At 44.7% G+C, this 23,026-nt stretch overlaps 1 protein-coding gene across 6 annotated transcripts in view; it reads right to left on the bottom strand.

Annotated features, from left to right (window-relative positions):
- LOC137379412 (EF-hand calcium-binding domain-containing protein 6-like) overlaps window positions 1-23,026 on the bottom strand; it is a 120,074-nt gene that overhangs the window by 43,360 nt on the left and 53,688 nt on the right. For all 6 annotated transcript variants that reach the window (XM_068050188.1, XM_068050187.1, XM_068050185.1 and 3 more), the window contains one exon: window positions 18,336-18,473. In XM_068050188.1, coding sequence (XP_067906289.1) covers window positions 18,336-18,473 — 138 coding nt within the window. The remainder of the gene's footprint in view (window positions 1-18,335; window positions 18,474-23,026) is intronic.

The following is a 23,026-nucleotide window of genomic DNA, read 5'->3' on the forward strand; positions in this document are numbered from 1 at the left end:
AAGGAGCCCTAGCAAAACTGAGGTCAATGGGAATCAGGGGAAAAACTCTCTGCTGGTTGGAGTCATACCTAACGCAAAGAAATATGGTTGTGGTTGTTGGAGGTCAATCATCTCAGTCCCAAGACATCACTGCAAGAGTTCCTCAGGGTAGTGTCCTCAGCCGAACCATCTGCAGCTGCTTCGTCAATGACCTTCCCACCATCCTAAGGTCAGAAGTGGGGATGTTCGCTGATGATTGCACAATGTTCAGCAGCATTCGTGACTCCTCAGATACTGAAGTAACCCATGTCCATAAGCAGCAAGACCTGAACAATTTCCAAGCATGAGTTGATAAGTGGCAAGTAACATTCGTGCCACTCAAGTGCCAGGCAATGACCATCTCAAACAACAGAGAAACTAACCATCTTCCCTTGACATTCAATGGCATTACCAACATTGGATACCCCACTATCAACATCCTGGGGGTTACCATTGACCAGAAACTGAACTGGACCAGCCACATAAATGCTGTGGCTACAAGAGCAGGTCAGAGGGTGGAAATTCTGCAGCAATTAACTCACCTCCTGATTCCCCAAAGCCTGTCCACCATCTACAAGGCACAAGTCAGGAGTGTGATGGAATACTCTCCACTTGCCTGGACGGGTGCAGCTCCAACAATACTCAAGAAGCTCGACCCCATCCAGGACAAAGTAGCCTGATTGGTTAGCACCCCATCCACAACATTCAACATTCACCCACTCCACCAACGACGTACAGTGGCAGCAGTGTGTACCATCTATAAGATGCACTGCAGCAACTCACCAAGGCTCCTTCGACAGCACCTTCCAAATCTGCGAACTCTACCAAGCTAGAAGGACAAAGGCAGCAGATGCATGGGAACACCACCATCTGCAAGTTCCCTTCCAAGCCACACACCATCCTGACTTGGAACTATATCGCCGTTCCTTCACTGTCGCTGGGTCAAAATCCTGGAACTCCCTAACAGCACTGTGGGTGTACCTACCCCACATGGACTGCAGCGGTTCAAGAAGGCAGTTCACCACCATCTTCTCAAGGGCAATTAGGGATGGGCAATAAATGCTGGCCTAGCCAGCGATGCCCACATTCTACGAACGAATGAAAAAACTCCCCATAGACACTCCCCCACTCCCCATAGACACTCCCCCACTCCCCGGAGACACTCCCTCACTCCCCGTAGACACACCCCACAGACACTCCCCCACATACTGTAGACACTCACCACAGACACTCCCTACAAACACTGCTCCCAGACACTCACCAATCCCAACAGTCATTCCCACACAAATACAACCCCACTCCCTGCAGACATTCCCCTATTCCCCACAATCTCTCCCCGACAGACACTTCCCATGTGCAACAGATGTGCATTTCATTAAATGAGATTTAAATGGTATTAAACATAAAGTTATAGTCAGCTTTCATTCATACCCTGACAAATATCTTCAAGATAAACTAGAACTCTATTACATCTCTGATCAATGCTATTGTGTGGGGTGATCATCTATGTGCATCCCATAGCTTTTATTTGCCAATAGAAGTGCAACAGTGAGCATTACGGCCGTAGACAGTGATAATCCAATAATGCACATTATCGGAACAGGTTGCAGCATCAAAGTGATGGGCACATTCCCAGGATTGTTATTAGCTGGGATAAGCAAACTCAGTGCCAGGAGAGGACAGAAGCTCTTTGCTGTAGTGTTTTACATGCCAGCTTGGCTCTGTTATTAATACTCTTGCCTGAGTTACAGAGACATGAATTCAAGCCGCTTTCCAGGACATTGTCAGCCTGTCACATGAAACACGGCTGACATTCCAGTGACGTACTGATGGTGCCATCCTTTTAACGCCCCTTGTGCCTGCTCCCACATTCAATAAGATCATGGCTGATCATCCGTTTCAACACATTTTCCCAATCTATCCCCATATTTCTTGATTCCCTGAGACTCCAAAAATCTATTGACCTCAGTCTTGAATACTCATCGATGGAGCATCCACAGCTTTCTGGGATAGTGAATTTCAAAGCTTCACAACCCTCTGAGTGAAGAAATTTCTTCTAATCTCAATCTCTCCTCATAGAAAAACTCTTTCATCCCTATCAATCTGGTGGACTATCAGTGTACTCCCTATAAGGCATGAATATTGTTCCTTAGGTAAGGAGATCAAAACTGTCCACAGTAATCTCTGTTTTCTATGCATTAAATCCATGCTAATACATTACCCCCAATCCCATGATCCCTTATCTTGGGTAATATCATCTTGCATGGCATCTTATCAAATACCTTTTAAAAATCCAAATAAACTACATCCACTGGGTCCCCTTATCTACCCTCCTGGTTACTTCCTCAAAAACTCTAATAGATTTGCCAAGCACAATTTGCCTTTCATTAAACTGTGCTTACTCTGCCTAATCATATTATGATTGTCGAATGGTCCCAGGGATATGGGACCTCAGTAATGTGGACAGACTGGAGAAGATGGGCTTGTTCTCCTTAGAGCAGAGAAGACGAAGGGGAGATTTAACAGCAATGCTAAAATAATGAATGGATTTGAGAGAGTAAATAAGGACAAACTGTTTCCAGTAGCAGGAGGGTCGGGAACCTGAGGACACAGGTTTAAGAAAATTGGCTCAAGTACCAGAGGCAACATGAGGAAACATTTTATGCAGTGAGTTGTTATAATCTGCAATGCACTGCGTAAAAGGGTGGTGGAAACAGATTCCATTATAACCTTTAAAGGGAATTGGATAAATACTTGAAGGGAAGGTTTTACAGGGCTATCAGTCAAGTGCAGAGGGTGAGTAGGACTAACTGGATAGCTCCTTTCAGGCAGGATGTGTAGTACTCAAGTTTTATGCTGAGAGGGTTTGGGACTGGAGTCACATGTAGGCCAGACTGGGTAAGGACAACAAGTTCCTTCCCTGAAGGACATTGGTAAATCAGTTGGGATTTTGTAGCAATCCACCAAGATTCATGCTTATTTTCTTTTGCCATTGATTACCAGGTTTTTTGAATTCAATTTCACAAATTACCATGCTGAGATTTGAACCCATGAACTCTAGGTTGCTAGGTCCCATAACAGAAGCACTAGGCTTCCGTACCCACACACGATTGGCTTGAGCATCCCTAATTTCCTTGGTGGCCGTGCCTTCAGCTGCCTGGGCCCTCAGCACTGGAATTCCCTCCCTAAACCTCTCCGCCTCTCTACCTCTCACTCATCCCTTTTGAGACATTCTTTAAAACCTACTTCTTAAACCAAGCTTTTAATCACCTGTACTAATATCTCCTATGCGGCTCAGTGACCTTGTTCTTTGGAGTTCTCGGAGTAAATGATTGTATTCATGCAGCTACTTCCAGCAATGTCATGCTGCATGAAAAGCAAAAAGGGTGTAGGCCTGAGGCCTACAGCCACTAATTTTGTACTTCTTATGTTTTTGCATTTTACTTTGCTTTTGATTTTTAAAAAAACTATATTAAACATATATTGAATTTTTAAATGTTACTTTGTAAACATTGATTTAAAACTAAGTGTGATTGTGCTCTGATTAAGTCAAGTAATTAATCAATTATATAATCAATAGCAGTCAATAGTATGAACCTGTTTTGCCCCAAGAACTTTTTCCTTTTGTTTTCATGCTGATCAGGGTAGTCGTGCACAGCTGTTGTTTTGTCTAAACTATTGTTTTTCTCTTCTTGAAAATAACCGTTGCTTTCCCATTGTTTAAACTGAAGTCAGTTCTTACCGTATTTGATGATCTTTGAATTACAAGCCAGGACAATGGATAACCTTGCACATGGAGTGGTCCAGTATGGTGTTGTATCAGAAAATGGAGTTTAATGGATGGACAGTACAACCTAACTGATGGCAGGTGAGAGACACCATCAAAGGATGTGTAAACAGCCTGAACAGTCTCGTAGCGCCTGTGAGAAGAATTTGATAAGGACTCATGGTTGTCAGACTCTTGTTTTGAGAAAATCTGATAGAGGCCTCGGACAGCTGGAATAGGGCTAGAAATTGGACTTAAAGGGGCACAGCATCCAATAGTCAGGGCTGCAGCCGGAGTGGATTATTCTACCACTGAAGACTACAGAGGAAGGGACGTCGACGGAGTGATTGACCGGAGAGTCCATCGTCGTGCAATGTTCTCCGGAGACTTAGTGCCGTATGTACCAAGGGGGAAAGGTACCATTTTAGAGAGCTGTCGTGAACAAACTAATTTGGTGTTCTAGCAGTTTTTTGTCTTTCTATACTGTTACGACCAAGTGAGAAAGGTGTCTAGGGGTCCCTCTCAGCATTCACCTGGTGTTACTGTAACAGGATTTAATTTTAAACACACTGTGTTTTGCGCTCCCCCTTGGTGAATCCTTGTTCACCACTTTCAAATTATAAGGCAAAGAAATGAGCACAAACAGGCTTTCTTAGGTTTAAAGAAGAAAAGTGAAATTTATTAAAAGATAAATTTAAACTCTAATTCCGTTAACACCTACGGATAGACGCCGCGCCCCACACTAGCAAGCATATGTAATACACACATGTAAATAGAAACAGAAAAGAGCTGAAGAAAAAATAAAGTGGAGAGGTTTGAGGCAATATCTGAAGAGTTTTTGTTACTGTGCTTCGAGCTCACTGTAGAGTCCTTTTGTAAGTAGATCTTGCTTTTCATTGGGGCCCAGTATTCTTCTTAAACCTTGTTCACTGTGGAAGATTTTTCTCTCTTGGGGTTCATGTGTCTTCAATGGATTCCAAAGCAGGCGAGTCAGCCAAGAGAGGTCTTTTCAATCCGGGAGCAAACAGCTTTCGGAATTCAAATTCTCTGTGGCTAATTTAAAACTCTCAGTTCAAAACCCCGCAACAGCCAGTTAGTCATGTGACTAAACTGGTCTGACCAAGCCTTCTGTGTATTGGGGAAACAGGGACTGGCTCCTTTCTTCCAACACTGTCTGCTAGTATGCAAAAATGTCTTTCCGGCAAGGGGCCTGGCAATTCCTTGTGATTGTCCCTCTTTTCTTCCCAGAAACAATTTTAAGTTTAATATCCATGTGGCAAAATTAATGTGCCTCATTCTTGGCAGGTGGGAGCCTGCATGACACAGTACTCTTTTCCTTCCTTTCTTTTTACTAAAGTTATCTTTCTTTCCTTTTTTTTCATAAATAATTGTTTAATAATTACTTAATAATTACTCAATAAAATTGCTGTTTTAATACATTATTTGGTGTTGAGTCACTCATTCCTGTTATGTCTAGATTACGGCTCCGAACCTAAGTGAGACTCCACAGGGGAGTCTCACGCCCTACAAGGGTTTTGGACAGATGGTAGAACAGGATCAAAAGCAGCAACTGACAGACACCAGCATGTTCGTTGTACATAAAGCATCAGCTTACACATACCCACGTGCGCTGTGCACATTAACAATAATTCATCCACAAAAGCCCATACTGCTATATCTTACTGTTTACAGGACAAGCGTAAATTTGATCTTGGGAAGTGGCCAAGGCAGTATTAATTGTCCATACTTAGACTAGGGCATTGAGAGTCCACTACATATTGTAAAACTAGAGCCATAAGTAGGCCAGATTGGGTAAGGATGGCAGGATCACTTCCCTCAAGAAGATTATTGAGTCAGTTGAGATTTTAAAGAACAATTCGGCTGCTTTTATGGTCATTTCCTTTCCCTGGGTACCAGCCTAAAATGACCAGATTATTGGATTCAATTGTGCTCTGTTGGGATTTGAACTCATGAGCCCTGGGTTTCTCAGCCACTGCTTTTTCCCACAGTGCTCCCATATCCAATGATGGCTCTTTTACTTCTCTCTCTACACCATAAGCTATTGTGTTTTCTCTCAATTTTAGAACTTTTTGTACAGTGCAATATTTTCCTGGGAATCACATGACTATTGCTCTCTTCCCCTGACAATGAAAATGTCTCCATTTGGATTGGAAGGACAAAGGAGTATTCCCTGACACATTCAACCCACAATGGACCTTGATCACCAGGTATTGTGTGTAATAGGAGCATTCCAGAGACTGCTAAAGTGATGTCAGACATGGTCAAACCAGTTAGTCACATAACTAACCTGCTTGGCAACCTGGGTTTTCTGATTTGCACAAACAGTTTGAACTCAGAACGTCTGTTTGCTCCTGGACTGAGAAGATCTCTCCTGTCTGCTCCCATCTCATTCTCACAATCCTCTGAATCCACTGAAGACACATGAACCCCAAGAGAGAAAATTCTCCTACAGCGAACAAGGTTTAAGAAGAATACTGGGCCCCAAAGAAATGCAAGATCTACCTACAATCAAGGACTCTACAGTGAGCTCGAAGAACCGCAACAAAAACTCTTTAGATATTGCCTCAAACTTTTCACTTTGTTTTTCTTCTGCTCTTTTCTGTCTCTATTTGCATGTGGGTATCGCGCATGCATGCCAGTGTGGGCGCGTCGTGTATCTGTAGGCGTCAACCGAATAAGAGTTTAAGTTCAAGTTTAATAAATTTCAACTTTTCTTCTTTAAACCTAAGAAAGCCTGTTTGTGCTGGTTCCTTTGCCTTATAATTGGAAAGCGGTGAACAAGGATTCACCAAGGGGGAGCCAGAAAGATGGTGTGTTTAAAATTAAACCCTGTTACTGTAAGACCAGGTGAAGGCTGAGAGGGAACCCTAGAAACCTTTCTCACCGGGTCATAACTGAAATTTGGGGGCTACCGTCCTGGATTTTACCCACAGACAAACAAGAGAAATTGGAAGTGGGAATCCAAATTGATCCCACTCAAAAAAGAGCAAGATTTCAATACAGGTTTTCTTGTGGTTGTGTGTGCTTGAATATTAACATGTCTGCAACTGAAGCTAGTAGCTCTCCGAGCCAGGGTGAAGTAACTTGGGATAAGTTAAAAGCACTGTCTATGGAGGAGTTGAGGAAAATGGCTGAGCAGTGTGGGATCATTGTACATGGCAAGGCTAGGAAGTCGGAACTCCTAAGGCTAGTGGCCAACAATTTTCCCCTTGAATCTGAAGAAGCAGAAGCAGGGTTAGAAGTAGACCCAGACAGGGTACTGCTAGCAAAGATACAATAGGAACAAAGGAAACTTAAATTATAAGACAAGGAAAGAGAAAGGGAGAGACAGGAAAAAGAAAGGGAGAGAGACAGGAGAGGGAGAAAGAAAGAGCCTTCCAGAAGGAATATGAAGAAAAAGAGAGAGAGAAGAAAAAGCAAGAGAGGAGAGAGAAAGAGAAAGAACCTTCCAAAAAGAATGCGAAGAGGGAGAGAGCTGAAGCAGCTCGCATTAACTAGGGGACGACAGAGTAACCCCAGTGAAAGCATGACCAATATGGAGGAGCATAATTCAGGGCTGCGTAGAGAATTGTTGAAACAAGCTCAACTAATTCCAAAACTCAATGAGGAAGATGTAAAAACATTTTCTGTGTCCTTTGAGAAACTGGCAAGGCAGTTAAAATGGCCAGCTGAGACCTGGTCTCTTTTACTACAAAGCAAGCTAACTCGAAAAGCCCACGACGTTTATTCCCAGCTGCCAGATGAGAGTTCATCAAATTATGAACTGACCAAAAATGCTATCCTTGGGGCATATGAATTAGCACCCGAAGCCTATCGCCAAAAGTTTAGAACCCTCAAGAAGCAAACTAATCAAACCTATCTGGAATCTGAAAGATACAAGCAGCTGGCTTTTGACCAGTGGTTGAGGGCTCTTAAAGTACAGCTCAGCTATGAGAATCTCAGAGAAGTAATCCCATTAGAGGAATTTAAACACTCTCTCCCACTCTTCATAAAGACCCATGTAGAGGAGCAGCGGGTTCAGAGAGCCTGGCAAGCGGCCATTCTAGCTGATGAGTTTGCTTGAATTTATAAGTCGGCATCCCAGTCAAGAACCTTTCCTAGTCACCCCCACAAATCCGAAAAGGACAAAGGGTGGGAAGGTGATAGGAGCCCAAGCAGTCCTGGGAGATAAAGGAAAGCAGGAGACACAGGGGGCCCTCCTCTAGCCAAAAAGGAAGCTGCTGTGAGCAAGAGTGAGACCCGGAGACCTGTGTAATAAAGGTTGTAATAAAGCAGGGCATTTAAAAGCTGACTGCTGGAAACTAAAGGGAAAACCTGAATGGATAATCAGGGCACACCCACTCAGTGAAGACAGGAACCTGATGGAAAGCACAGCAGAACAACTGGCTTTAACTGCAGTAAGAGTGAGACCCAGGAAGCTTACGGTTGCAAGCGCAGGAAAATTTAATAGGATTCCTGAATGTTATCAGAGTTTTGTGTCTGAAGGGAAAGTAACCCCATACCCCTCGAGTGGGGCAAGCAAGCCCATAGTAAGCCTCAGAGACACAGGGTCTACTAGATCCCTTTTACTGGTAAAAGGCCTGACCTTTCCCCCAGAGAGTGCAGTGAACACCAGAATGGTGGTGAATGGTATTGGAGGGCAGTGTATGCCTGTACCTTTAGACCAGGTGCACCTGGAGTGCAACCTAGTTTCGGGACCGGTGACTGTAGGGAATGTCTTTAGTTTGCCTGTGGACGGGGCTGACCTGCTCCTAGGTAATGATCTAGCGGGGGTGAAGGCGGTAGCCGCCCCCAGTAGTGAAAGAAAGATCGCAGGAGGTCAGAGAGACAGGGCAGTGGCAGGAGACAGACCCCTGCAGTTTCCCTGAATGTGTAGTGGATCAGGCCATGATCAAACCAGCTCCCCCAGAGGAGACTGCATTGGCACTGCAGGCAGATGACCATGAGATCTGTCTGTCTGAGACTTTCTTTGGGAAGTTAGGAGACCCAGGGAATGAATTAAATGGATCTTCCCTAGCTGAGGCTCAGCGAGCCAACACAGTATTGCAAGAGTTAGCACAGGCTGCCCAGTGAAGTGAAGCAGGGGGAGTCCCTGATTGCTACTATTTAAAGAATGAGGTACTGATGAGGAAATGGAGTTCTCCTCACAGACCTGAGGGCAAGGAGTGGACAGTAGTTCACCAGTTAGTGGTGCTGCAGAGGCATCGGAGAGAGATATTAAGAAGGGCCCATGAGACTACAGTGGCTGTAGATGCCGGTATACGAAAGACCACAGCCCGCATAAGACAGCAGTTTGACTGGCCAAAACTCCACAAAGATGTGGTGGAGTTGCCTCATATGCCAGGTTGAGGGGAAACCTAACCTACAGTGAAACCTGCACCCCCAAGTCCTGTACCGGTGTTCGGAGGACCCTCCAGCAGAGGGCTGGTGAACTGTAGGGGACCCCTGCCGAGAACAAAAAGGGACAGGCAGGCACAAGGCTGGCAAAAGGTTAGACAGGGAAGGGGAAAAAGTGACCAAGAAGGCAGGTTAAAGGAAGCCCGGAAGAATCCCGGCTGAAAACCCTTACTGTCCAGACAGCCAACCCCAGAAAATGTGAAAAGTTCAACCCCCACTAGCAGATATTAGAAATGTGAAAGGTTTTAAGCAAGTAAAGCGGGGGTGGGGCAAGAGATAACAAAGGAGAAGGTGTTTGTTCAGTTTGCCTACCCAATGTTGTTTTCTGCATGTTTGTGATTGTGGCTGTTCAGTTTTAATTCCATTAACACCCTATCTGTACTAATGCTTTGTCTTTCAACACACCATTAACATATTGTTTTCCTTTGCTCCATGACCTTCTGGTCGGTTATTCTCTGTGACCTCGTCCTATCTACACCTTCTCCTTTGTTATCTGCTAGTTCTGAAGAAGGGTCACTGACCTGAAACGTTAACCCTGTTTCTCTCTCCACAGATGCTGCCAGACCTGCTGAGTATTTCCAGCATTTCTTGTTTTTATTTCAGATTTCCAGCATCTGCAGTATTTTGCTTTTAATTCATTATGTCAGTTGTGGAACGGTTTCAGTTCCTCGTCTGTACACAAGTCAAGCTGTCCAACCAGTTAAAGTCTGTTCATAGACTCTTTTTAAAACTAGGTCTTTGAGTTTCAGCTGCAATTTCAATTGCAGTGTTTGGAAATTCCTCATCCACAACTCCTATTGTGAAGATTGTACCTTCACAGCCTACTTTTGAGACTTCATGCTACAAACACAGCACTAAGTCAGTGACAGCATTCTCCTTTGAACTAGGATATTCAAAGTTGTAGTTATACTGTGACAGCCACCCTGCATCATTGACACTGCCATTGTCAATATTGCAGACTTTGGACCCAGAATAACTACTAGGGGTTTATGACCTGTAACGGGTGTTAGGTTTCTCCCTAACAAAAACAAGTGATTCCAAAGACGATTCCAAGCATTTCCTTTTCTATCTGCATGTAGTTGCGTTCACTCTTGGTCAGGGTACATGATGTAAATGCTATGAGCTTCTCTTGACCATCATCCATGACGTGACTGATCACTGCTCCAACTCCATAGTTTGAAGCATCACATGCTAGCTTCAGGTTACAATTTGTGTCGTAATGAATGAGTAGTGCATCACTGGTCATGCTTCTCTTACATGCATCATAAGCATCTTGTTGTGCATTACACCATTCCCTTTAGCCAAGGTACACTACCTCAGATTGCACAAAGGCACACTTAGTCTTTTTCAACTTCACATTGTGCTCCTTGAGCCTTTTTAACACTTCATCCAACACTCGAAGATTCTCTTCCTCTGCTGTGGTTGCGATCAACACATCATCCTGATTGCAGAAGCAATGCTGCATACCTCACAAAATCGTATTCATTGAAGCTTGGAAGGTTTTTGGAGAAGTCTTCACACCATAGGGCAGCTTCATGTTGGAGTATAACCCCATGTGTGTGTTTATCGTGACTCTCTCGATCCACATTGAACCATGCATAGGCATGGGACAAATCCAACTTCATGAATAGCTTGGATCCCGCTAACTCCACATTCAAATCTTGAAAGGTTGGTAGTGGATACTGGTTATCACCCACCCCCTGGCTGATTATGACTTTGTAGCCCCCGCATAGTCTCACAATTCTGCCTGACTTGGGCACTGTTACAATTGGGGTTGCCCAATCACTGTGGTCAGTTTTCACTAGCACACCATTCCTCTCTGGCTTCTTTAGTTCCTCTTCAACCTGCATTTTGAGAGCAAACCAGCCTAGCCTAGCAATCTACTGGTTTTGCATCAGGCTTAATTTGGATGTTTGCTTTCACACTCATTCTACCTTCATAGCTATCCTGGGAAATGTTGCTGCAACTATTCAATAGCTGAACAAGTATCTTGGCCGTCTCCACTTGGACAACATGCTTCCAGTCTAACTTCAGCTTACGAAGCCAGGCTTTGGCTATTAATGTTGATTTGTTGGCATATCACGCTACAACAATGGGTAACTTGTGGGACTTATAGGACATCGTGTTCCATTTGTCTGGATGTTTCTAACACCTCACCAGAGTAGGATTTCAACTGAAATGTGCTCTCAGTTAGAGGGACATCACGGCATTTTCTCTCACGTGTGTCTCTACTCATAATGGAGCAATCTGCAGCCATAGCGATGTGCATATTGATGTACCATTGATTCATCAACAGCTTTATACAAAAGTCTCTGTCATTTGAGTGATGCTAGTGGCATAGATACTGTACAGCTACAGCTCCTCCTAAGCACACTGGATTCCCTTCAAGATTGTGAACTCCACCCTTGTGACATCACTGTTTTCCATTATCACTGGAATGAGTTCCCTTTCCTGCCTTGGCCTTCACTCAGCAAGCAGTTGTAATATGGCCTTTCTTTTGGCATTTCTGTATGGACATGCTCGTGCCATGTGGTTGCAATTTCAGTGATAACAAGTCACTAAACTTTTATCATCAGCACTCTTCTGATCAGGTCTCCCCGCTTTAGACTTGGCAGAAGCCTTCTGACAGTGGACAGAAACTATACTAGTCACTGACATAGTATGAAATTCCCGAGCATTCTTTGATTCCGTCTCCATTGTAGAAGCAATCTTACACGTTAGCTCAAATGTAAGATTTTGTGTGGTTAGTAATGTCAACTGGATTCTTTAATCCACCAATCCACACATGAATCTGTCTCGTACTGCATGGTCTAAGAATGTACCAAAGTTGCAATGTAGTGACAAATTCTTCAGTGCCACAATGTACTCGCCAACTACTTCACTATTTCTCTAGTTTCTGGTTCCAAATTGGTAGCTTTCTGCTATCTCTATTGGTTTAGGATTAAAATGTTCCTCCAACTTGGTGGTGATTGTTTTGAATGGCACATCTTTTGCCTTGTTGGGAGCAGGAAGGTTTGTTAGCATGCCATACACTCAAGCTCAATCTCCCTTGTTTTCTTGCACTCAAGAATTGCCTTATTCTGAGTCTGGACCTCTTCACTTTCACATTTGAGTTCTAATATATTATTGACTCTAACGACCATGTCCATTCTTTCCATGTATGAACTGAATGGTTCTTGCACTCTAACATATGTTCCTAGTTCTCTGATGTATCCTGTGGGTGCAGACATTTTGTCCCATTTTCAAATGTAGCCATGACCCAGTAAACATTTTACTGTTATACTGTATTAAACATTTTACTGTAACAGTGATACAGATGCTAAGTCAGCCTAATCAGAACAACTCACCAAATCCAGTGTAGTTGGCAGTTGAATTAGAACCATAGAACAACTATGGCACAGACGGAGGCCATTCAGCCCATTGTGTCATTGCCAGCTGAAAAAACTAGCGCCCGATCTAATCCCACCTTCCAGCACCTGGTCCATAGCCTTGCAGGTTACAGCAATTCAGGTGCATGTCCAGGTACTTTTTAAATGAGTTGAGGGTTTCTGCCTCCACCACCGATCCGGGCAGTGAATTCCAGACACCCACCACCCTCTGGGTGAAAAAGTTTTTCCTCATGTCTCCTCTAATCCTTCTACCAATCACCTTACATCTGTGCCCCCTGGTAATTGACCTCTCCGCTAGGGGAAACAGGTTCTTCCTGTCTACTCTATCTAGGCCCCTCATAATTTTATACATCTCAATTCAGTCACCCCTCAGCCTCCTCTGTTCTAAGGAAAACAACCCTAGCCTATCCAACCTTTCCTCATAGCTGCAACTTTCAAGCCCTGGCAACATTCTTCTAAATCTCCTCTGTACTCTCTCTCCAGAGCAATTATGTCCTTCCTGTAATGTGGTGACCAGAACTGTACGCAATACTCCAGCTGTGGCCTAACCAGCGTTTTATACAGTTCCAGCATTACATCCCTGTTTTTGTATTCTATACCTCGGCCAATAAAGGTAAGTATTCCATATGCCTTCTTCACCACTCTCTCTACCTGTCCTGCCACCTTCAGGAACCTGTGGACATGCACACCATGAATTAGATGGACATTAGGATCCTGCAGAATCCATTCAACTGAATACAGCCACACAATTTCAGAAACAATGAGGCTCAACACAATCTAGTCAAAAATTTCACCATCCTAGCCGGTAGCTTACTTTGCTCATCACGGTCTCTACTGACATTTTCTGCAAAGACTTTAATCCCACTTTGACGCCAAAATCTATTATATATTGAGAGGAACGTGTAAAGAAAGACAGACGCCAAGATGGCCAGATCACATGTTTAATGATGCCACCACACACTAGGCATGCTCATAACATAGGAATATATTACTGCTTGCTAAGCTTAGTGATGTTAGTTGAATACTCTTCTATCTTGGTTTTAGTGTCAACATTAAGAAATTTCAGGATAAAAATAGGACAAGCAAATAGACAGAAGAGTAAAGCAGCAGTCTATCATTCCCCTCGATAATGTGCCTTTGTTTCAACCTCAGCCTACAGGAACAGTGAAATATCTCCCTGTCTCCACAAGACCTTACAAGACCTCAGAAAGAGTTTGTAGAACAGAATCATAGAAATTTATGACGCAGAAGGAAACCATTATCCAGTCAAATTTCACACCCCCCCCCCCCAACCCCCCAACCCCCCACTCAAAAAAAGTATTTAAGAATTTAAATTTAAAAATCCCACTTTCCAGTTCTTGGTCTGTAGTCTTGTAGGTTAACAGCACTTCAAGTGCATATCCAAGTACCTTCAAAAGCTGCTGAGGGTTTCTTGTCCATCTAAAGAAAGACTTGCATTTATATAGCCCCTTTCATGACTTCCCAAAGCACTTTACAGCCAATGAAGTACTTTTGAAGTGTAGACACTGCTGTAGTGTAAGAAATGCAACAGCCAATTTGCACACAGCAAGATCCCACAAACAACAGATATTCTGTTTTTAGTGATGTTGGTTGAAGGATAAATATTGGCCAAGATACCAGGGAGAACTCCCCTGCTCGTCTTCTAACTCGTGCTGTGGGATCTTTAATGTCCCACCAAGAGGGCAGTCTGAATGACAGGATGTCTGATAATGCAACACTGAGTGTGTCAGCCTGGAGTGGGACTTAAACCCACAACCTTCTGACTGAAGTGCAAGAGTGCTACCCACAGCAACGCCGCAGAGTAGTAGCATTCTGTGCCAACTTATGGGTGATTTTGTGTGTGAGGAGGAACTGATTTTAAATGCAAACATTAACAAGGTCCCTAACTAGTACAGAGGTGACTTTCATTTAATTAACTTTGGCTGGATTTGAAACTGCAATCCACATATTAAAACATAATGGGCTGAACATCATCTTCATCCTGGACCTTAGTTTTACCAGCATGTGTGCAACTCCTATCACTGCAGGCTGTGAACCTGAATTCAATAAAATCTGGTAATCTCTAGGCTGACGCCAGGAAAAGTGACAATGAAGCGATCGTCTTGTCATAAAAGCTCAATTTGTTCATTAATATCCCTTTAGGGAAGGACACCTGGCATCCTTACCTGGTCTGGGCCAATTTCTGACTCCAGCCCGACACCAACATAGTTACTTTCAGCGCCTTCAGGACAACTCGGTATGTGCAATAAATACAGTGAAGCCCAGATTCCGAGAACCAATTTTTAAAAAAAATACAAGCAATAGCTAAGAATGTGATCTTTCTGAGGAAGGGAGACAACAACAGAATTGATTTTTAAATATATTTCCTGAAATTGGAAAAACAACAAAAATCTAATTTTTTTTTTAAATGAGAGGCACTCAATCCAAAGATTTTTAATTGCCCAAGTTCAGGAAAGCCAGCTCTTGACCTGGAAAATGTGTTCTTTCTCCGACTAAGAAAAGGATTATCACAAAGTACAGAAAGTGGGATGATTGCTGTTACACAACAACAGTTTGGATCCAGTGAAGCAGAAAAGGAGAAAATCAATCAGAGAATCAATTTTAATGCTCATTAAATTTACAGAATGCCGAGCGAATGGGTTTTTGGGATCTGTTTCATGTATGGAAATCAATAATTGTCCAGCATTATCTCCTTAAGGATAATACCACAAAAACCTCTCATCCTCCTACAGAATCTGCAAAAAACAGACTGTCAAATAACATTCCACTGACAAGATGTTTTGTGAACTTTGGTATTTCACACAGAAAATTGAAGAGGAGCAGATGAATTACTTGATGTAATTGGAGGTGAAAGGTGTACCCCCCAATTTTATACTCATGTCACCTTCTTCTGCTGAACATAATCACTCAGGCTCAGTTTATAGCACTCTTACCGCTGAGTTACAAAGTTCTGGGTTCAAGTCTCACCCAAGGCCTAGATACAAGAATTGAGGCTGACACTCCAATACAGTCCCAAAGGAGTGCTGCACTGTCAGAGGTTCTGTGTTTTGGATGAGATGTTAAACTGAGGCCCCATCTGCCTGCTTGGGTGGATGTAGAAGATCCCATGGCACTGTTTGAAGGAGAAAGGTGGGGCGGGGGGTGGGGGGGGGTGCGGTGTTTCCCTGGTGTGCTGGCCAATATTTTTCCCTCAATCAACATCACACAAGAAAACAGTTTAGCTGGTCATTATCACATGGCAGTTTGTGGGATCTTGCTGTGCACACACTGGGTGCTGCATTTCCTGCATTACAACAGTGACTACACTTCAAAAGTGCTTCATAGATTGTGAAGCGCTTTGAGACATCCAGTGGTCATGAAAGGCGCTATATAAATGCAAGTCTTTCTTTTAACAGGGAGCGCAGTGTTAAAGCAATTGAATGCATGTACAATGCTTTGGGACATTTTAACTTTTTTGTTTGCTGTTTCACAATCTCAGTTTAGATCTATTCTCTTCCTGCATGATACAGAGTAAATGTCTCTCATCTAATTCCCACGTTGCCATGTTACTTGCATTGCTTAAATCCATTTATTGGATAATTCAAATTCCCAGTGAAGAAACTGCTTTTGAACTGTCAGGCAGTAGAGAGTATTGTTAACAATTTCTGCTGTGAGTTTATTGCACTGAATGTAAAGCCCAGATTTTAACCCAGGGCGAGAATCAGGATGCAAGTGTCGAAGGTGGCAGCGATTAGCTCAGCTCCCCTCACCTTTGAATGTTCCCTCGTGGACTCCCATCCAAAGCCAGTGGGAATGGTTTGGAGGCTGGCATGTGTGAGCAGGACCACAGGAAAACAGTCCCTGGGTCGATAAGTGAGTTTGCTGGGGGGTGGGTTGCAGGATGGGGGAGGGTTGTGGCAGGAACCATCGCAACTGGAGGTTGGGGGTGGTGGGAGAGGAAGACCCAAGGTCACCTTGTGGTGTCAGGAGGAACCCAGCTGACTTCAAAGAGACTCACCTGGGTCTCCTTCGGCCATTACCAGATTCCTGCTGCCAGCCTTCACAAGCTAGTCCTGGACTGTGGGACTTTAGCCGACCTAGAGTTAAAACCTTGCGCGCGCTGCATTTGTGCGATCGGACCACGATTTAGTCCCTCTAGTTAGGTCCAAAGCTGTCTGGGGTGGGCAGCTTTCTCACCCCCTCCTCCCCGCCAGAAAATAACCCCCTCCCCCCACTACCACCCCTTCCCACCAGGCTGGTTAGATTATAATCACTGAGGTATCTGTGAGGATCTACAGTGATCTCTCAATGTGCTTGTGTCAAGTTTTCATGTATTAACGTATACGAGACTTAAAAATCATAATTTGACAGAGGCTGATCCAAAAACAGAAAGTGCCAGAAACAGACAGTGGATCTATGTGTCCAGGATCTGTAGAGAGGGCCAACAAGTTAATGTTTGGGCGTGGAAGCAGCTTCTATATATAAAGAACTGGCTGGGCAACAGGAGACAGAGAGTAGCAGTGGAAGGGAGTTTCTCAAAATGGAGACGTGTGACCAGCGGTGTTCCACAGGGATCCGTGCTGGGACCACTGTTGGTTGTGATATACATAAATGATTTGGAGGAAAGTATAGGTGGTCTGATTAGCAAGTTTGCAGACGACACTAAGATTGGTGGAGTAGCAGATAGTGAAGGGGACTGTCAGAGAATACAGCAGAATATAAATAGATTGGAGAGTTGGGCAGAGAAATGGCAGATGGAGTTCAATCAGGGCAAATGCGAAGTGATGCATTTTGGAAGATCCAATTCAAGAGTGAACTATACAGTAAATGGAAAAGTCCTAGGGAAAATTGATGTACAGAGAGATTTGGGTGTTCAGGTCCATTGTTCCCTGAAGGTGGCAACGCAGGTCAATAGAGTGGTCAAGAAGGCATACGGCATGCTTTCCTTCATCGGACAGGGTATTGAGTACAAGAGTTGGCAGGTCATGTTACAGTTGTATAGGACTTTGGTTCGGCCACATTTGGAATACTGCGTGCAGTTCTGGTCGCCACATTACCAAAAGGATGTGGATGCTTTGGAGAGGGTGCAGAGGAGGTTCACCAGGATGTTGCCTGGTATGGAGGGCGCTAGCTATGAAGAGAGGTTGAGTAGATTAGGATTATTTTCATTAGAAAGACGGAGGTTGAGGGGGGACCTGATTGAGGTGTACAAAATCATGAGAGGTATAGACAGGGTGGATAGCAAGAAGCTTTTTCCCAGAGTGGGGGATTCAATTACTAGAGGACACGAGTTCAAAGTGAGAGGGGAAAAGTTTAGGAGGGATATGCGTGGAAAGTTCTTTACGCAGAGGGTGGTGGGTGCCTGGAACGCGTTGCCAGCGGAGGTGGTAGACGCGGGCATGATAGCGTCTTTTAAGATGCATCTAGACAGATACATGAATGGGCAGGAAGTAAAGAGATACAGATCCTTAGAAAATAGGCGACATGTTTAGATAGAGGATCTGGATCGGCGCAGGCTTGGAGGGCCGAAGGGCCTGTTCCTGTGCTGTAATTTTCTTTGTTCTTTGTTCTTTGAAACTTTAACTGCTCTGTTCTCCCAACAGATGCTGACTGAGCTGCCACGTGTCTCCAGTATTCTCTGTTTTTGACGCAGTGTGTGGTTCATTCGTCATGCCTGGTTTAGACTGATGGCTCCGCAAAGACACTCAACAATATCTGATGCTTTTCCTCCCTGACCTGCTCACCTCAACCAGAGACTGTTGAATTCCTCATTGTTCATGACAAACCCCATGCTGTGAAGAGCTTGCTTCAGTTGTTCAGCTTTAATGACTCCGCCAGGGTTCAGACAGGATGGTTCGAAGTGCGCTTCCATTGAAAATCCACTGGAAAACAATTTTAAAAAACAAGTTGGAGAGAGAATCATAGAACGGTTACAGCACAGAAGGAGGCCATTCGGGCATCGTTTCTGTGCTGGCTCTTTGCATGAGCAACTCAACTAGTCCATCTCCCCCATCCTTTCCCCATAGCCCTGCAAAATCTTTTCCCTTCAGGTGCTTATCCAATTCCCTTTTGGAAGCCTCGATTGAACCTGCCTCCACCACACTCTCAGACAGTGCATTCCAGATCCTAAACACTCACTGAACCTGCCTCCACCACACTCTCAGACAGTGCATTCCAGATCCTAAACACTCACTGAACCTGCCTCCACCACACTCTCAGACAGTGCATTCCAGATCCTAAACACTCACTGAACCTGCCTCCACCACACTCTCAGACAGTGTATTCCAGATCCTAAACACTCACTGAACCTGCCTCCACCACACGCTCAGGCAGTGCAGTCCAGATCCTAAACACTCACTGAACCTGCCTCCACCACACGCTCAGGCAGTGCATTCCAGATCCTAAACACTCACTGAACCTGCCTCCACCACACGCTCAGGCAGTGCAGTCCAGATCCTAAACACTCACTGAACCTGCCTCCACCACACGCTCAGGCAGTGCATTCCAGATCCTAAACACTCACTGAACCTGCCTCCACCACACTCTCAGGTAGTGCAGTCCAGATACTAAACACTCACTGAACCTGCCTCCATCACACTCTCAGACAGTGCATTCCAGATCCTAAACACTCACAGAACCTGCCTCCACCACACACTCAGACAGTGCATTCCAGATCCTAAACACTCACTGAACCTGCCTCCACCACACTCTCAGACAGTGCATTCCAGATCCTAAACACTCACTGAGCCTGCCTCCACCACACTCTCAGACAGTGCATTCCAGATCCTAAACACTCACTGAACCTGCCTCCACCGCACTCTCAGACAGTGTATTCCAGATCCTAAACACTCATTGAACCTGCCTCCACTACACTCTCAGACAGTGCATTCCAGATCCTAAACACTCACTGAACCTGCCTCCACCACAGTCTCAGGCAGTGTATTCCAGATCCTAAACACTCACTGAACCTGCCTCCACCACACTCTCAGACAGTGCATTCCAGATCCTAAACACTCACTGAACCTGCCTCCACCACACTCTCAGACAGTGCATTCCAGATCCAAACACTCACTGAACCTGCCTCCACCACACTCTCAGACAGTGTATTCCAGATCCTAAACACTCACTGAACCTGCCTCCACCACACTCTCAGACAGTGCATTCCAGATCCTAAACACTCACTGAACCTGCCTCCACCACACTCTCAGACAGTGTATTCCAGATCCTAAACACTCACTGAACCTGCCTCCACCACACTCTCAGACAGTGTATTCCAGATCCTAAACACTCACTGAACCTGCCTCCACCACACTCTCAGACAGTGTATTCCAGATCATAAACACTCACTGAAACTGCCTCCACCACACTCTCAGACAGTGCATTCCAGATCCTAAACACTCACTGAACCGGCCTCCACCACACTCTCAGACAGTGCATTCCAGATCCTAAACACTCACTGAACCTGCCTCCACCACAGTCTCAGGCAGTGCATTCCAGATCCTAAACATTCACTGAACCTGACTCCACCACACTCTCAGACAGTGTATTCCAGATCCTAAACACTCACTGAACCTGCCTCCACCACACTCTCAGACAGTGTATTCCAGATCCTAAACACTCACTGAACCTGCCTCCACCACACTCTCAGACAGTGTATTCCAGATCCTAAACACTCACTGAACCTGCCTCCACCACACTCTCAGACAGTGTATTCCAGATCATAAACACTCACTGAAACTGCCTCCACCACACTCTCAGACAGTGCATTCCAGATCCTAAACACTCACTGAACCGGCCTCCACCACACTCTCAGACAGTGCATTCCAGATCCTAAACACTCACTGAACCTGCCTCCACCACAGTCTCAGGCAGTGCATTCCAGATCCTAAACATTCACTGAACCTGACTCCACCACACTCTCAGACAGTGCATTCCAGATCCTAAACACTCACTGAACCTGCCTCCACCACACTCTCAGACAGTGTATTCCAGATCATAAACACTCACTGAAACTGCCTCCACCACACTCTCAGACAGTGCATTCCAGATCCTAAACACTCACTGAAACTGCCTCCACCACACTGTCAGACAGTGTATTCCAGATCATAAACACTCACTGAAACTGCCTCCACCACACTCTCAGACAGTGCATTCCAGATCCTAAACACTCACTGAACCTGCCTCCACCACACTCTCAGACAGTGTATTCCAGATCATAAACACTCACTGAAACTGCCTCCACCACACTCTCAGACAGTGCATTCCAGATCCTAAACACTCACTGAACCTGCCTCCACCACACTCTCAGACAGTGCATTCCAGATCCTAAACACTCACTGAACCTGCCTCCACCACACTCTCAGACAGTGCATTCCAGATCCTAAACACTCACTGAACCTGCCTCCACCACACTCTCAGACAGTGTATTCCAGATCCTAAACACTCACTGAACCTGCCTCCACCACACTCTCAGACAGTGCATTCCAGATCCTAAACACTCACTGAACCTGCCTCCACCACACTCTCAGACAGTGCATTCCAGATCCTAAACACTCACTGAACCTGCCTCCACCACACTCTCAGACATTGCATTCCAGATCCTAAACACTCACTGCGTAAAAAGGTTTTCCCTTAGGTCGTTGTTCGTTCTTTTGCCATTCACCTTAAATCAGAGTGCACTAGTTTTTCTCTATCTCGGCTATCCAGACCCCGCATAATTTTAAACACAGGGGAGATGGTAGTGTAGTGGTAATGTCGCTGGTCTAGTAATCCAAAGGCCCAGACTAATACCCTGGGGACATGGGTTCAAATCCCACCACGGCAGCTGGTGGAATTTAAATTCAATTAATTAATAAATGTCTGGAATTGAAAGTTAGTTTCAGTAATGGTGCCATGAAGCTATCAATTGTTGTCAAAACTCTTCTGGTTCACTAATGTCCTTTAGGGAAGGAAATCTACTGTTCTTACCTGGTCTGGCCTACCTGTGACTCCAGACCCACAGCAATGTGGTTGGCTCTTAACTGCCCTCTGAAATGGCTTAACAAGGCATTCAGTTCAAGGGCTATTAGGGTGGCTAACAAATGCTGGCGTTGCTAGCAATGCCCACATCCCATGAAAGAATAAAAAACACTTTTATCAAATCTCCTCTTAATCTTCTCTTCTCCAAGAAGAACAGCCCCAGCTTCTCCAATCTATCCATGTAACTCAAGTCCCGCATCCCTGGAACCATTCTTGTAAATCTTTTCTGCCCTCTTTCTAATGCCTTCACATCCTTCCTAAAGTGCAGTGACTAGAAATGGACACAATACTGCAGTTGAGGGCTAACCAGTGTTTTATACAGGTTTATCATAACCTCCTTGCTTTTGTACTCAATGCACTTATTTATAAAGCCCAGAAAACTGTATGCTTTATTAACCACTTTCTCAACCTGTCCTACCACCTTCAACGATTTGTGTACATATACCCCTTGGTCCCTCTCTCCTGCACCCCCTTTAGAATGGCATCCTTTATTTTATATTGCCTCCCCTCATTCTTCTGAACAATATGTATTACTTCATACTTCACCCACCCATTCCACCAGCTTGTCCTCTAGGAAGTTTATCACGATCCTCCTCACAGTTCAGAATACTTCCAAGTTTTGTGTCATCCCCAAATTTTGAAACTGTGCCCTGCACACCTAAGTCTAGACCATTAGTTTCGATGAAGAAAAGCAGTGGCCCTAGTATCGATCCCTGTGGAACCCCACTGTATACCTTCCTCCAGTCAGAAAACAGACGACTCTGCTTCCTGTCACTCAGTCAACTTTGTTTCCATGCTGCCACTGTCCCTTTTATTCCAACCTTGCTGGCAAGTCTATTATGTGGCACTTTATCAAACATCGTTTGGAAGTCCATATAAACCATATCAACCACACTATCATCATCAACCCTCTCTGTCACCTCATCAAAAATCTCAATCATTAATTAAACATGATTTGCCTTTAACAAATCCATGCTGGTTTTCCTTCATTAATCCACATTTGTCTAAGTGACTATTAATTTTGCCCTGGATTGTTGTTTATTTATTTAGAGATACAGCACTGAAACAGGCCTTTCGGCCCACCGAGTCTGTGCCGACCATCAACCACCCATTGATACTAATCCTACACTAATCCCATATTCCTACCACATCCCCACCTGTCCCTATATTCCCCTACCACCTACCTATACTGGGGACAATTTATAATGGCCAATTTACCTATCAACCTGAAAGCCTTTGGCTGTGGGAGGAAACTGGAGCACCCGGCGGAAACCCACGCGGTCACAGGGAGAACTTGCAAACTCCACACAGGCAGTACCCAGAATTGAACCCGGGTCGCTGGAGCTGTGAGGCTGCGGTGCTAACCATTGCGCCACTGTGCCACCCGTTGTCTCTAAAAGCTTGCCCACCACAGAGG

This window comes from Heterodontus francisci, chromosome 18 (assembly GCF_036365525.1).
Source record: "Heterodontus francisci isolate sHetFra1 chromosome 18, sHetFra1.hap1, whole genome shotgun sequence".
NCBI classification, from domain to species: domain Eukaryota; kingdom Metazoa; phylum Chordata; class Chondrichthyes; order Heterodontiformes; family Heterodontidae; genus Heterodontus; species Heterodontus francisci.